The sequence below is a fragment of the Sapajus apella genome, unplaced genomic scaffold (genome assembly GCF_009761245.1).
Source record: "Sapajus apella isolate SASKATOON/1434 unplaced genomic scaffold, GSC_monkey_1.0 scaffold176, whole genome shotgun sequence".
NCBI lineage: Eukaryota > Metazoa > Chordata > Mammalia > Primates > Cebidae > Sapajus > Sapajus apella.
Window position 1 is genome coordinate 362,840 of NW_022437116.1, and position 17,191 is coordinate 380,030.

General features: G+C 35.9%; 1 protein-coding gene across 2 annotated transcripts in view; it reads right to left on the minus strand.

Moving 5' to 3' along the window:
• The window catches only part of TENM1 (teneurin transmembrane protein 1), a 355,328-nt gene that overhangs the window by 253,985 nt on the left and 84,152 nt on the right, over positions 1-17,191 (minus strand). For both annotated transcript variants that reach the window (XM_032268248.1, XM_032268247.1), the window contains exons 4-8: positions 12,424-12,623; positions 10,719-10,929; positions 5,319-5,420; positions 3,430-3,624; positions 286-486 (exon numbers count right to left, since the gene is read on the minus strand). In XM_032268248.1, the coding sequence (XP_032124139.1) occupies positions 286-486; positions 3,430-3,624; positions 5,319-5,420; positions 10,719-10,929; positions 12,424-12,623 (909 nt within the window). The remainder of the gene's footprint in view (positions 1-285; positions 487-3,429; positions 3,625-5,318; positions 5,421-10,718; positions 10,930-12,423; positions 12,624-17,191) is intronic.

The window sequence follows — 17,191 nt, forward strand, 5'->3', positions numbered from 1 at the left end:
GCATAGAACTAACAGTAGGACATTTGGTAATATATTAAGTAGCTGTAGGAGAATACAAAATGAAGATAGAAATTCAAGCACAGACCTACAATGAAAAACAAGATGAGAAAAATAGGTAATTGCATGTTATAAATAAAAATTCAGTAAAATACTAACGTAGGACATAACTGGAAGCCCCTTATGACTCACAAAGGTGTACAGATCACATTTTAAGAAGCACTACCTTAAGGAAAGAACAGTTAGATATTCAACAGTAGAGGAAGAAAGAAAATAACTCCACTATACCTGTTGAGCAGTCAGATCCTGTCCACTTGGGATCACAGCTGCATACTCCAGTGTCCAGAAGAAAAGTCCCGTGTCCTGAGCACTGCTCTTGACATATAGGAAGTGGTGTTTCACAGTTAACTCCTCCCCAACCAGTAGAACAGTGACATTCTCCTTTTACACAGATGCCATGGTTGGAACACATTGGGTCTAAGCAGTCCTCTGAAGGCACAAAAAAGTGGGGTGAGGGGTGGTTAATAGTGAACAGGTATGGCCCACATACCTTAGTACAAAGAAATAGAGATTACATTGATTTCCTAGTTTTATATCATCAATGTTGCTTTAATTAGGCAATAAAATGACTCATGCAAATACTCTGTCAAACCATATTACTAACACTTCAAAATATGGTGTGGTATCATAAAGGTTGCAACCCATATTTAGAAGGAGAAGGAAACCGCACATACGCTGTGTGAAACTGTGGACAGTGTGCAGTATCCCCACACAAATTAGTGGGTGGAGTACTGTGGGCCTTCAACAGAAAGTCCTCAGCTTCACAGAAAAGCCCAAGAATTTTTAGTAAGTCATTCCTTATCCTTTCTGAAGTTGGAAGCATAGCTCCCAGAGAAGACTTTTCCTTAATAGGTCTAAAGGAGTTTATATAAATTTTTGAAATTTGGCTTATTCAAGGTATTGGGTGAGGTGAATGATGCTGCATGAAATAAAATTATATAAATAAATAAAATTTATATCAATTTTTTATAATCTCTCATTTATTCCTTAGAAGTACTGAAAATGTAACATGTTAAACTTAATTTAAAAATTCATTTCTTCATGGCTTCTCCTTCCACAAGAACACTATGACATAGTTTTCAATGTCTTAGAATATCATAGACCCAATTCCATTTGTCCCTGATTCTGTGAGTCTGGAAATTTTGTATGCATTCTAACAAATGTATATACTGTTTTAGAGGTAGGCTCCTATGTTTGCCTTGGGGAAAAATTGTTTTGTGCTTTTAACTAGTAACCATGCCTGGGAAATAGAAAGGTCGATTTCCAAATTTCTAGTCTTCCCATACAAATGGGACTAAAATACTTAATCGTAATGAGGATGTATGCTTTGAATTAATTTTCCAGCAATAAAAATAGACCATGACAACCTGCCTGCATTTGCAAGACTTCCTACTTTTAGGGTGTGGCTTGGGGTCGTAGGACAGACTAAGTTTAACTAAGCACTATTATAATTAATGTTATTGCCATTATATTTAACCCAAGATCTTGGAATCATTAGCACAATACTTTATTATCTGTGCTAATAAGCAAATAAATACCAGATGGTACATCTAATTTGATTCATGATTTGAAGAGAGAGGGAAAGTCCAAAGTATAGAATCTTTTTTCAGAAGAAGGCCATTTTGTTATATTACAGAATAATAATTTTAATAAAATAATATTTAACTTAATATAGCCTATTTTATTAAGAAGGCTGCTTCAGTGTATTCATGGAATTCACATTTAAATCATGCATGTCGTATTTAATTTAGAAGCACAAAATAATATGGCTAAAGGGGCCAGGGAGGTGGCATACAGGAATGAAATGGGCCGTATGTAAGAAATTAAGGGTGGACTGGGAGAAAACTGAAAACAAGTATCCTTTTAAAAAGAACTGCTGCTACTTGGCTCCACTTGATTGCCACCACGTAGCAATGTGGGCCCAGGGTCACCAGACTTTCTAATGTTTAAAGAAGCCAGAAACAGGAATTTTCATACAGCACTTCCCTATTTTTAAATTTTGGCAAATAAGTCACATTGAATAACAGCAACACGATGTAAGCAAAACAAAACCCATTCATAGGCCTGCTTCAGTCTGTGGGCTCCTGCTGCAATGTTTGATTTAAAACATTTTTTTCTATTGTATTTGAAAAATTTATACCATTAAATGTGCTGAGCATTAGTCCTTAATATCTTGGTTATTCTACAGATAATCTTAGTGACCCTGGACAAGACTAATTTAAGCAAACTCTGTTTTAAACTGCTTGCAGAATTTAAATTAGAGGGGTCTAATTTAATTAGATTACATGTTTTTCATGGTAATTTGTAGATGTGATAGTATTTTTTAAAAACTAACTCTGTGTGGGTCAATATAGCATCTGAATTTGTGACTTAAATATAATTATTTCAGCTGGATCACCATAAAAACATTTTCCGAAAGTAACTCAGGAACTTCAGTGCCTTGTCTAGGCCAAATGCCATTTATTGGAGCAGATATAATCATCACACCAAAATTCTACTATTGCTAATGGGAGGTGAAAAGCTAAAGTCTTGCTTGTTCATGAGATTAAACCCTTTAGAATGCTGTGTAATAGTCTTAATGAGCTATCTTTAAAAAGCAATTATTGTGCATTTTCAGCAGCCTCTTTCCCGAACAACAGTTATGATGAGACCATCTCCCATGGTAATGGTTTAATATTATTTCTGAAATCAGTCTTGTTTGAGGAATGCAGCATGAAAAAAGGTCTAATTACTAGTAAACTTATTTTCCAGTGCGTCTCTTTAAATGATAAAACTTGCCATTTCAAAATTTTTGGGGGATAAGACTCCTTTGGGGTGAATTTAATATAAAGGCACAGCTTTGAAACTCATTAGTGGTAAGCCTTCTTCCTTAGGCATGGAGGTCAAGTTTCAGCATGAGGTATGTAAAAATAAATAATATAAAGCAATAATAATGATGGTAATTACAAATCACTCCCAAAGAAAACATTTGCGAAACAGCTGCAAAAGTGCATATATTATTATTTGTACTATGTGCTTTAAAGTGAGATGTAGCATAAGGCACTCTGTAATAATGAAAACATATGAGTTAACATCTAAAATCATCAATATGAACATTTTCAAGCTATAAAACAGTGATAGCAATCAGGGAGGGACAATACTATTTTTCATTATTGCCCTGAAAGTGTCACAGATACAGCCTCATGTATAACATTAGAATCTGTCGGAAGAGACATGAGCTCTGCTGACCCTAACCCTCTACCGCACATCCTAAGAAGATGCTGAGCATTTATTGTTTGCAAATGCCACTTGCATCTCTACTAGGAGAACAGAATGACAAGTTGGACAACTGAGAGAAAAGCCTGAAGCAATAGATTAAAATGGGATTCTGACCTTCCTCGCATATTTCTCCTTTGTATCCTGGCACACAGATGCAGACTCCCATGATGCAGGTGCCGTGGCCAAAGCATGTTGGATCAATGCATTGTTCTTCTGGAACGTCACACTCTGGCCCCTTCCAGCCATGCCGGCAGACACAGTGTCCTTTCTCGTATTCTCCATTTCCACCACACAGCACAGGGCAGGAATCTGAAGGTTGGCAAATGAACTTGTAATGTTCTCATAATGCTTTCAAAGTCTCCAAAGAGCAATTCTCTATTGATTCTCATATTTCAGGCAAAAAACTATACTATTTCTGCCTTACCCTTTATTAAATAGGCACATGCTCATGATTACAAACAGAATTTTCCTCTTATGGGAGTGAGATAAAGGTAAATTAAAAAACATCCGGAGTGGCCGGGCACGGTGGCTCAAGCCTGTAATCCCAGCACTTTGGGAGGCCGAGGCGGGTGGATCACAAGGTCAAGAGATCGAGACCATCCTGGTCAACATGGTGAAACCCCGTCTCTACTAAAAAATACAAAAAATCAGCTGGGCATGGTGGCGCATGCCTGTGATCCCAGCTACTCAGGAGGCTGAGGCAGGAGAATTGCCTGAACCCAGGAGGCGGAGGTTGCGGTGAGCCGAGATCGCGCCATTGCACTCCAGCCTGGGTAACATGAGTGAAACTCCGTCTCAAAAAAAGAAAAAAAAAAAAAAAAAAAAACAAAACATCCGGAGTGGAGAAATTATTTCAAGTACTTGCTTTTGATCTCACCCTTAACAGTTAAGAGTTTAAACTGTTATTATTATTTTAAGCTAGGATTTTTCTTTCTTATATTTCTCTTCCTCAGGGAGTCGTATATTACTTTTAGGAAGCAAAATCTGAAATTTTGAAAAGCAATACATAAAGAGTTATTAATATTATACAATATTATCTTTAAAAAGTTGTGTAATTAAATAGATTTCTATTGGGCAGATGTCTGCTCCTCTAATGCATTGTGCAGACCTTCATTAGAGCTCTTATTCTGCTTTGTCATTATTGGTCTCCTTATTAAAACTATGGGCTTTTTGAGGACAAGACCTGTATCTTTTGTCTTACTGATTTTTTAATACCAGCCATCACCTCCTCCCCCAACCCCTCCTCCTCCAGATCTATCACCGTGCTGGAAACCTAGCAAGTGTTTTAGAATTCTCTACTGAATGGAATTTAATAGAAAGAAACAAAGTATCTGAGAAACCTAATACTAAGGTATTAGCAGACTGGGAACTTTAAGAATACAGTGAAAATGAGCAGAAAGCATCTCTAAAATAATAACTGTAAGTCTATGGGAAAACACGATGTGATTTACCCAACGCTTTTCAAAAATTAAACTATGGACAAGTCACAGGAAGAGTGAAGTTTGCTAAGTTTAATTTCTGACTTTTCAGTCTTTACTTTGTAGCCTCCTTACTCATTTGGTGATAACCCACCCCTTCCACATACATTGGAGCGTATCAGCAGTTAACAGCTTAGTTCGTTTTTAAAGTCAGCTCATTATGAAATAGTTTATGAAGGAAATACACACAACATGTAGTGACTGGTCAGACAACCTAGGTACAAATCCTAGCTGTTATGTAACCCTAGTTAAGTCACTTAAACCCTCTTTGTCCATAAAAAATGGATAACAGCAGACCTATATCATAGAGCTATTGTAGGAAGTTGGAATTAAAAGATGGAACACAAACATTTAGAACAGTGCCTGGCTTAGTAAGTGCGCAGCTTTTGGCAGCAACAGTAGGGGACACTGCTGCTGTTGCTGTCACCACTACTAATATTACTTACTATTACTATTCCTACTAATTCTGAGTTATGAAATCACATCTATTTTCTTAAACCAATCAGAAAAACAGAGCAACATTACCTCTAGCACAGTCAGGTCCAAGGAATCCTGGGAAACAATGACAATGGCCAGAGATACACTCTCCATTTCCATTGCAATTGGTTGAACAGTCATCCATTATTTCTAGTAATATAGAGAAAAAGATCAAAAATGAACAAATCTCCAGGCTGTAGAGTCTTTAATATTTTATAAGTTGCAGGAACTCTGGACCTATGACAATTTTGCCCTTTGCTGTTTGTGGCACACTTACTGCCCAAAATCACATACCAAAGACTTCTTTAAGATGTCACATGCAGTACAAAATTATGAAAAGGGCCCTGAGTTTGCTGAATTGGCTAACCAAGAGTGGAACTAAAAAGCATCATTATCTCTAAAATACATAAATGATCTAGTTGAATTGTATTCTTAAGAGACATTCATGATAAAGCTAAAAAAAAAAAATACCAAGATTACAGAGCATTTCTCAAAAACAAAACAGGCTTTAAAAATGTAACCCAGATGACTAAGTCTACTGTTTGTTTTTCAAATTTAGGTTTTAGCAAATAAAGTTTCTTCTCTAGCAACTTATTTAATCTACTATCTTGACAGCTTAAATATGATATTCAGTATTTCATTTTCATTAATAAGTGACAATGGAAAGCTTTTAAAGTAAGTGTTCATATTAAATTCACCACCACTAAAAGCATTAGAACCTAAGTATTTTGTTGAGAAATGCTTTCTTAACTGTAAATGTTTATCAGTTTTCTGCCACTAACTTCCTTTCAATCCATTCTTAGAGAAGAATAGATCTCAGATGAATTGAGACAGCTTTGAAGGTACCCATAGGTAGTTCTGGTGATATAAATATGTACAGCGCAATGAACTTTTATAAGACTTAGGTAACTTCTCTGAAAATCTATAGTGTTATACAAATGTCAGTCTCTCTGACAATGAGGTAAAAAAAAATGTTTGTATTTTAAAATTGTGTTCAGGCACAATAATGATCAAATTCTAAGTCTATGAACTATTATGGTGCCCATGCTTTTATTCTTGCAGTGCTTTTGTGGGGTGTGTGTGTGTGTGTGTGCGTGTGTGTGTGCGCGCGTGTGTGTGTGTGCGTGTGTGTGTGTGTGCGTGCGTGTGCGTGTGTGTGTGTGTGCGTGTGTGTGTGTGCGCGCGTGTGTGTGTGTGTGCGCGCGTGTGTGGGTGTGTGTGTGCGTGTGTGTGTGCGTGTGTGTGTGTGTGTGTGCGCGCGTGTATATATGTGTTTTGTCGTCTTCTCATTATCCCTTTTTATAAATTTCTCATGCTTAGCATTCTTGGAGTCTGAGTTTAGAGCTCTGGCCTATTAAACTCACACTTTTCTTGTGTACCCTTTTTTTTCCTTTTTCAATCCAAATTACTTGCTTCACCAAGTTTCATTTAGATAAGCTATTTCTGATTAGAAGGAAAGATTCTAGGAGGTGGTCCTGGTATCTTCCACTGAACAATAGAAGTGAGAATTTATAATGAGGGTTGAGAAATAGCATTTCTACAATCTTGGCCTGTGGCTTACTCGTATCAGTAGATCAGCTGGGGCACTTAAAATGCAGATGCTGGTGCTTCAGCTCTAGATCTACCAAATCTACTTGGGAGGAATGCAGCCCAGTCATCTACATTCTGACAAACACCCCAGGTGACCCTGCCTGTGTTCACCACATGAAAGCATTGAGAACCAATGCTTTACATAGTAAACTTCCATAGTTAGAGAACTTGTGTTCTAAATGTTGCATTTTTGCCTTGAGCAGAATAAAAACAAGAAAAAGAAAGAGGTGTCTAGTCCATTTGGGGGATTCTTAAAAGCTGGGAATGAATCTAGTGGCTGGTGTGAATAGCCACCCTATTATTAATTGAAGATATTATTCGTCTAATGGTGCCAACACATCAGATTGCTTTTTGCATGTTTATGCCGGTCTGCCCTCATCACAGTGTCAGAAAACTCAACTGGCTAAGCAAGTGTCATGTGACATTTACTTAACCACACCTCGGCTGACTGAACTGTAGCATTCAGCAAAGAGCCAATTGTTTTTAACTCATTAAAACATTAGTTATCTTCAGAAAATCATTAATTTTTTTAACAAGTAGTTATGAAAAGGCACAAAGAGACTTTTTATCATTCATAGGTGGAACAATTATTTGTTTGTTTTCTACTCATCTAGCATTCTTGTACCAAACAGTAGCGGCACTTCTTAAATCTACATTTGAATTCCACCCCGCCCCCGCACCCCTTGCTGGATGGTTAGTAGGAGGTCATAGAGGAAGCTTTCAAAAATAAATATAGTTGAATTTAATTTCATACCACATCCTATTGGCAACTTTATGGAAGCAGCCTTGTGGGAATGTAGCTCTTCTAGAAAAAATGTTTAATAAAGCTTGCTATCGAAGTAAATAAAAATCCCTACATCTTATTGACTTATTTAAGAACTGTCCCTGGGCCCAAAGGGCTGTGCAAAGCTTAACCCCAGCAATGCAAATGAGAAGAGAAGGCAATCTAGGATTTGAAAGCTGCCACTTCCACTGGGTATCAAAGATACATTGGAATAGCCTAGGGACTCCAGGAGGAAGATGGCTGCAGCAGGAGCACATAAACAACTAGTGATGAAAAAGAATGGGTTTTTGTATTTATGTAGGCCTCCAGTAATCTTTGCCTTCTATCTTTTAAATCTTACTTCAGAATTACTTCCTAGAGTCCAGTGCCTTAGAGGTGAGAATAATTTTGAAGTTCTATGTTTAAAACCCTGTTCTTACACTACAGTCAAAAGCCCCTTGGTATTTGCATCTGGGTGCTGATGATAGGTTTTGTTTCTGCTAGTTACCCTCATGGGAGAAACCACACGTAATGAATAATCTTATAGAATGAATATAGTCTAAAGGGCATGGAATTTGGGATCAGACATACTGGTTCTCAAATTTCAATTTTGCCACTTGCTGTCTGTGAGACCTTGCCAAAGTATTTATTCTTTCCAAGCCTCCATTTAGTTATTTGTGATATATGTATCACTATTCCTGAGCTTTCTGGGTTGTGATGAGAATCAAACAAGATATCTGAGTGCAAAGCATGTAGTACAGTGCTTGGGGCAGAGTGGCACTCCATAAATGCTATCTATTATCCTGCTACAGAGCAAGTTGCCTGAAATTAAGGGATATTGACAATGCTGCCTATACTACTGGAAAATAATATATAGTAACTTAGGCCAGTGTATGACCTGTATTAGTCATTCAGTAAATGTTAGTTATTAATTGTCTTCATCCTTGCTAGTAGCAGACCAATTATAGTTGAGATCAATCAACTGATTCTAACATTATCGTGGAATAGATAAATGAGCAGCATTTAGAGAAAATTCATACAAATCTGACTTTGTTTAATCAAATATATTGGCTTATTTTTACACTGGTTAAGATAAACTTCAAAAACAAAAATAAAATTAGGAGGCCAGGCCCGGTGGCTCACGCCTGTAATCCCAGCCCTTTGGAAGGCCGAGACAGGTGGATCACCTGAGGTCAGGAGTTCAAGAGCAGCCTGGCCAATATGGTGAAACCTATCTCTAATAAAAATACAGAAATTAGCTGGTCTTGGTGGTGGGCACCTGTAATTCCATCTACTTGGGAGGTGGAGGCAGGAAAATCTCTTGAACCCAGGAGGCAGAAGTTGCAGTGAGCTGAGATTGCGCCATTGCACTCTAGCCCAGGTGACAGAGCAAAACTTCATTTCAAAAAAAAAAAAAAAAAAGGAGAATTTAGGGTAAATGACTTACAGGCCTTCTGATTTTGGGAAAATTTACTTGAATTTTCTTTAAGTGGAATAGTAGTAGAAATGTTTCTGTTGCTTCTAATTTTAAAAAGACAGGAGAAAAGTAAAGAAACTGACTTGCATAAGCAAAGAGCAAATACGTTGGTGCATATGAAACTGACAGCTTGATATGTGGATGATATGAACTGGAACTTAAAGTTTAGGTTCTTTGCAGGAGGAAGTAAGGGACAGGAAAAAACCTCTAAGCATGTTTTTGGGTCTGTCGATTTTTGGAAGGTTAATACATTGTTTAGTGTTTTAACTTAAGCCTAAGAGTAAGGATAACAGGAAGACAGAAAATTGTCACAAATATTTTATATCTTCTAATTTCTCTTATTTTTAGGAGAAACTCAACCTCTCATAACTCATTGACATGCACATTATTAAAATTAGGCTCTATAGAAAAATGTCATGAAATATTCATCTCTTGAACCTGCCCCACTGAGTCTGTCAATAGCAAAACAGTGACATGACTTAAAATTTTATTTTATATTTTAACAAACAAATATTTTGTCTTTTGAAGATATAAGATCAGTGGAGTTTTTCTCTAGGAGAAACATCATCAATTCCATTGTATTGCCTTTCTGATTACTTTAGAAGAAAGTTTTGATAATCTTATGGCTGGAATACCATTTTCTACTGACTCAAGGTCTTCAGCATCAAGTAAAAATAGAACATAATTGTTAAAAGAGCAGATGGTATATCTATTAACAGTCAACACATCTTCCTAAACATATGGCTGAACAGGTTAACTAAAGGATAAAGTGCTGAGAACTGTATTGAAAACTGACAGCTGTAAAATATTTTCTTGTCTTTTAAAAGACATGTGTTTTAGGAAAATTCACACAATATGATACTGTGTCTATGAGTTGTTTATTCCCAGGACTCTAAAATTGCTAAGGAGCTCAGCTTTATTCACACAAAGGGTCAGGGGACTATTTACTGAAAAATGACAAAAGAATGAGATGTCTAAAACTAACTAGGGTGAAAGTGAATGAGTATATGCAGGCACTGCACTAAAAAGGACATGTTTTAAAAGGCCCTGAGCACGCTGAAAGCGACCCTGTAATGAATTTCAAACTAAAATATTCTATAAGAAAGGGCTTTGAATGACTCAAGTTATTATCCTTAATATTCTTTTCTAAATAATCTTATGTTGTATTTTAAAGCCCTAATGGTCCTAGAATCATTTTTCTAAAGAAGAACTGTACTGACACTAGGTTTTCTATTTGAATAAGGTATTCATTGCTTTTTAAAAATAATAGAACTTAAATTAACTTGCTTATTCCCTTTTTCACTAAAGTTGTTCAACTATGTAGCCTTGATAATAATATTACTAAGGTAATTATTCCTGTTTAGAACACATAAAAAGGTGTATGGCAAGTGTTTCAGAATAGTAACAAATAAAGTAGCTTTAAAAAAAATCTGAATCAATATTTAAACAACATCGATGATAACAACAATATAAACTTTTATCATAGCAACCTTTCCTGAATAATGACTTCAACTCAAATTGAGTAATAAGCTTAAATAACCCCCAGGACACTGTCATTACTGACTGTGTCTTTCTAGAGTTGAACTGTCAATTCAACATATTAGGCAAAGCAGCTTACCAATTGCTGTAGTCAACACAAATACTTGCTCCATCTTTTTTCCATCATTGTAAAATGCCAGATACCAAGGTCCTTGATCCATATACTCTATGAAACCTGTCTCCTGAAGTGAAGTTAAGATCAGGTTCCGAGGGGAGTGCTGTGTGTCATCAGAGCTCTTGGAGTCCTGCTTGACCAGCTGTTTGCCATCCATTAGTTTTACAAAATCAAACTGGAACAAATACAAGCATAAACATGAGCCACTACTTTTTCTTCTAGACTGAGAAACATCCCTAACTTCAACTCCCCTATTTCATACTTCTTTGTTTTGAAGGTGAGCCAAGTGGAAGAGGAGGTTATCAATTTTTAAGTGTATTTAAACTTGGCCAGGCATGGTGGCTCATGCTTGTAATCCCAACATTTTGGGAGGCCAGGATAGGAGGATGACTTGACCCCAGGGACTGGAGACCAGCCTGTGCAACCAAGCAATGCCCTTTGTTTAAAAAAAATTTTTTTAATTTAAAAAATTTCATAAAAATTTTAAAAAGTTTGTGAAAGAGCATATTTAAACTCAAAAGCACATTATTAATTCTGAGAAAAACCATCACTATAATTGTAAATACTATCAACCTTTCAGATTGAGAGTATTCACAATAATTGTTTAAAAAAATGAATAAATAAAAAATAGAAAGAAAATTTGTTTAGTATTATGCAGGAGAATCTTGACCTTTTACTAAAGTATCTGATATCTGAAAATCCACCTTCCACTCATAAATGTTACCGTGACCTTGTCTACGAACTAAAAACAGTTGTAAAGTTTTTTAAAATGAATAAACAGTCAAAAATTTGAGAACATTCATCATAATTTACTACCTTTGTGGGTGACATATTTACATATTCAAAAGGCTACTCCCTCCATTTGTTCTAATCAGTTGACAATCACCTGGCACATGTTTCCTTGAACATTTATTTTTTGAGTCACATTTGGATGCATTCTAATTCCCTTTCTATTCTGGCCCAGAAAGTAAGGTGGTTTTTTCATTTGTTTCTTTGTTTAACATGATCTCTTGACTAACTGAAGGTAAGGTTTTAACTATAGTCATACCTGTTAGAGAAAAAGCAAGCCTAGATGTTTGATTACTTTTGCTACTTGTTAAATGAAGTAGTGCTTGAAATGGGTTCATTTGGGGAAAAAATACAGAGAAGAAAGTAAGAGAAATGAGATGTTTAAGGTTTATGGAAGGGCTATGAAAATCATAGAGGTTTTGTACATTTAAGTTATTATTAACAATAGCAAAGAAATATTTCTACCTGTAAGACAAAATCTACCTTTTTGCCTAATGTCTCACTAATTTCTGATTAACATGCCTTCCTTCATTGGGAAAAGGGGACACAGATGAATGAAATCAGGGAAGGTAGTGGGGGCAGTAAAGCTAAGCAAGATCTGGGAAGTTCCTGAACAGTCTGTTCCTGGAAGCGGAAGTCAAGTTTAAAGGGTACTATCTTAAACTTTCTTTTCTGAATCTGCTCTGCTAAACGTTATTGTTTATTTCTCCATGTCATTTTTTTCATTAGTTTCAGTGTAATTATTCTAGATATTTATTCATGACAAATATTTTTCTGTCCTCATCTTTGACAACCACACATTTCACAAGTCACAAACCCTGAACTGTTCAACCCATCACCCTTGAAAAGGGTTCAAGAAAATACCTATAATATCAAATACCTGAGTATGTGTAGGTGGAATGTTTCTTCTGCCATAAATTCCCAGTAGAGAGTCCTTGGCTAAAGAAATATTGAATTTCAGATATATCGGATGGTGGATAGTAATCTGGAAACGCCAGAATAAACCAGGTGGAATGGTCTGCATGACCTGTGCACCAATGTCAACTTCTCCAGTGTCTATCGCCCGTCCCTTCTGAAACACTAGTTTTAAAAATAGAGAAAATTATGCACCATATTAATCTTAATTTATAAAGCAATGTTTTTTAGCTTTTCAAGAACAAATATACCAAAGCAACTTACTCAGCTTTTTCTTCCTCCCCACCCCATCTGTCTTTCAAGGCCTTGCCCAAATTAAGTATCTTCTAAGAAGCCTTCCCCAACCACCCAATATGTCAGTTTCTCCCTTCTCTTCAAATCCTATTGCATTTATTTCAATCAATTTCACTCCTTTTAGCCATTATTTACTGAGTGCTGTCTTGGTAGCTGCAAGAGATACAAAGATGAATAAGAGGCAGTTGTTGCTCTCAAGGAGCTTTGAAAATAGCAGGAAAAATAGGACAAGCACATGTAACCTCACTGTAAAGAAAAATAAGTGCTCTGTGTATTTGAAAAAGGGAAAGTTATTTGATTAGAGGATACTCCTCATCCCTAGATGTCTCTATCCTCATTATCTTCTTTTATTTCTCCTTAGCACTCATCACCATCTAACATTCTACATATTTTACTTATTTATTGTTTATTGTCTATTTTCCCTCAATAGAATGTAAGCTCCATGAGGACAAGAACTGTGGCTGTTTTATTCATTGGTTTATTCCCAGTACCTAGAACAATGTAGGCAACTGTAGGCAAAGAACGTAGATGATACATATGTATTGATAGAACAAATGAATGAATGAGAAAACGTTGCTATGGGAAGTGGCATTGAAGATGAACCTTAGAGGAGAGTGAGGATTTCAGAAGAGTTATTGGGAAGAGTGGTGCACATGGAAAGGATGGCTTAAACTAAGAAGAGGAAAGAGACTGTAAAGCTAAGGTGTAGGGCATGTGTCTATAGAGAGGAGCAGTTGGAGTTAGGGCTGGAGGAAAGAAGGAAATTATGTTTTCTAGGGCCTGGAGAGCCAGCCAAAAGGGTTTATTTAATAAAGGATAGGGTTTTTAAGAAGGAAGAGGTTTCGGTACGTTAGAAAGGCTAACCTTAAGGCAGAGGTAGGATGAATTAGAGCAGAGGGACACAAGAATGACATAGGAATCATAGATGATTCAGGTGAAATGACGTGAAGATCTAAATTTAGGGTATGACCAAACAGTTCATGTAGAAAAACTACTTCCCAGTGAAAAATAATTTCGGGTGAATGGAAAGAAGGAGAAGGTATGAGAGACAATGCTCAGGAAGATTCTGCAATAGAACTTCGCAAATTTTAATGCGTACAAGAAGGAAGTTTTTTAAAATGCAAATTCTGATTCAGTAGGTCCAAAGTCAGACATTTCTAACAAGCTCCCAAGTGATGCCCATGTCATACGGTCCAGAGCCCACACCCTGAGAAGCAATGGTCTAGAGAACATTAAGTGTCGACGCTAAGGGACAGTCAAAGCTAACCCTGTGATTGTGAATTGGATGATTTAGACAGTACTAATAGCAAAAACAGGAGCTGGTCTGTGAGGGAGGACCTTGAGGGTGGGCAATCAGAGCTTTATTATTTATTGTCATATTGTCTAATGATTTCTGATGTGCTAGTTTAATATGTGTTTTCATGGAATCTTTTGTTATATGGTAATGGGGAGGGTAGGAATACAAGAGGAGGAGCAAGAATTAGTTTGCCTTGATTTTAAGCAAGGAGGGTTACATCTCAGGCGAGAAAGCTCAACTTGGCCTCATTTCACATCACCTTAATTTTTTCAGCCATCAGTTTCTTCTCCACAGTTTAAAAACACAGTTTAAAAACACACATGGTCTCTGTCCTTTGTGCTCACCCGTTATAAAATTAACAGCCCATTAAGAGACACACCTGCAGTGGCTTTATTCAGAGGCCAATGCCTTACAGCTTTTAACTCCCTAAAATACCTCCATTATTGCTTTTTGTGTTAAGGCCAAGAGTAATAACTATTTTAAGAATGTTCACTGTTAACTGTTAATAATAGATTTCAAATGCAGTTTTGTACATAATTATGTGTTGCACGACACATAATTTTGTGGAATTGACATTTGTAATAAAACATGTGCTTTGAAATGATAAATGACCAACTGAGGACCTTATTTTTCACTGAAAGTTACTTTTTTCCATGTGAGACAGATCAATTTGGCCCCTAAAGGGTTGATTATACATTTAACTCTTAAGTCCTAGAGCTGACAATGTCTTCAATGAGCAGGCAATTAACACACCATGTTTATGTGGACACTTCTGTTCTCAAGTTAATGTTCAGTTTATTCAACTGCTATCCTCATTAGGGGCTTTTATCACTCTTAAAATGCATCATTTGGTTATGCAAACAATATTATAAATATAAAGCAATTCAAAATATTCTAGGTTCGATAAACACTGTTTTAAAGGTGCTAAGTATAGACTTTAATGAATATTGTCATTTTTAAAAAATCTGGGCAAAACTGGTTGATGGACATTAACCTTTACATTAAAGCCTTACCAAATACTACATCATCTCTTTATTCTGCACTTTATAGCATCATATATTGCATAATGAAGCTACTTAAATGTTATTCACTAAATCAAAAGAAACTCAGGAAGTTGTGTTGTTGGAGTTTTCTGATTATTAGCATTCCTACATATCTGGAGTACATATGCATAAGTCATTTATGAACATAATTTTAAAAGAAGTTGCTCTTACCCTTTGAGAACTTCATTACAGCTAAGACAAGGTAGACTGAACAGAGATGACAACATACGAATGAGCACATGAACTATAATTTAAATAAAAACAGCAAAGCAAGCTAGGTGTGGTGATTTGGTATTAGAGAAGAGACATTCTCATAGCTTGCAGATGGAAAATTTCTCAGCCTCTGACCTTTTAGAGTTTCGTGCATCATAAAGGAAGATATCTCCCTGTAAGCAATCTACACCACTAAATAGCCTGTGCTCCATTTGATCATTTCTCAAAATTTGTTATAGATGATAATATAATAACTATGAATGCATTTATCATTTCACAATTTTTCTTAATGTAGTCAAAATGTGGGGCAAACTAAAGAGAAGGAAATTAAATGTAGAAAAACAATACAAAATAGGATTTTCCCCCCAAAATTCAGTATTAATATAGGTAAATGGAATGTATTTGGCCAAACTTAACATTGACTTTGATCCTTTGTTTGCAAATTGTCAACAGCAGAGATAGAATATAACATTAATGTACAGCATTTTTTGGTAATATACATGTTCTAATTGGCATTTAATCACTTATTATGTTAAAGCATATTGGAAAACCTAGGAAGACCATATTCTCCAGTTGGAGAATACTTCCTTGCACAAATTTGAGATTAAATGCAGAGAGCCACAGATCATATCAAGCTGTGCAGTACTGTATTTATCGCAGTCTCACCAATATCTACCAATTTAGTTTGAGCTAAACACTCTCTTTATAGGTTGCAACACAGGCATCAACTGCTGAGCAGGAAAAATCAATAGCAGACAGGCTGTGTTGAAGGAGGGCACACTAAGTGATGGCAACTTAGTTCAAAAAGCAAAGGTCAAGATACTTGGAAGGTGAAAAAAAAAGAGGCCTGGAATTGATGGCAGACAATGTGTGCAGTGGCTGTATCACCTAAATCAAGATTCCATTATATCTAAACTCAGATACATGCTTGATTGCTAATTACATGATTATTAATAACATTGTCCATATAAAATAGGAGGTAAATAACTATATACTGCACATGTTATATATGGGTATTTATTTTTTATATTTAATATAGCTAGACATGCTGCATTCTATGAGCCTATGCAAAACTCAGTTGAATATTGGTAGAAGATACTGACACATGGTCATTAAAAAGATTCCACCATTAAGTTTTAAGGTAAAAATGACTAAATTAAAGGCTATGGTATAGTCCATAACAGCAATCAGAATTGTATTTTAAAGACATCTGCAAGTTTCATAAAGTATCTAAGCTATGTTGTCCAGCATTAAGAGCATATTTGTCCTTTACTTCACCCTCTAACATTTTCAAAAATTTTAAAAGATATTGGTGTGTTTTTTAGCCAAATTAGACCTAGTGTGGTGTGTCTCATAAGTATCATCTTCTTTATGTTGCTTTAAATATAATATTTGTTTAACAGTAACAAGTCTTTGCAAATTTAGATTAGCAGTGCTTGGAGCAAAATGGGAGGTGGAACTAACCTTTTCCCTGTGATTAAACGCCGTAAAGAGATCAAAGGGATACAGCAAAAGCCATCTAAAAGGTAAGTAGAAAGCTACTGTCCATCTGTGTAGCTTAATGTAATTTTCCTTATGTGAACTATTAAAGAAAAATATGTATTCAACTCTCAATTTTTCAGGGGTAGATTTTCTCAATTATGTATTACACATGCTTTTTGTATCCATTATATTACCCAAGAGTAGTCAAAAGAAAAAGAAAAGGAAGAATGAAGCTTGTACCTAGTGGGAACTTGGTAAATACTGCTTGGATGAATTAATAAAATAGTAATGTTGATAATTTTTTGTTGATAGTAATTTTGGTAATATATTTTGACGTTTTAGTCAAAATGTACAACTTTTTCATTACTCTCAACTACGTGACAGGTAGGTCATCTTATAATTGT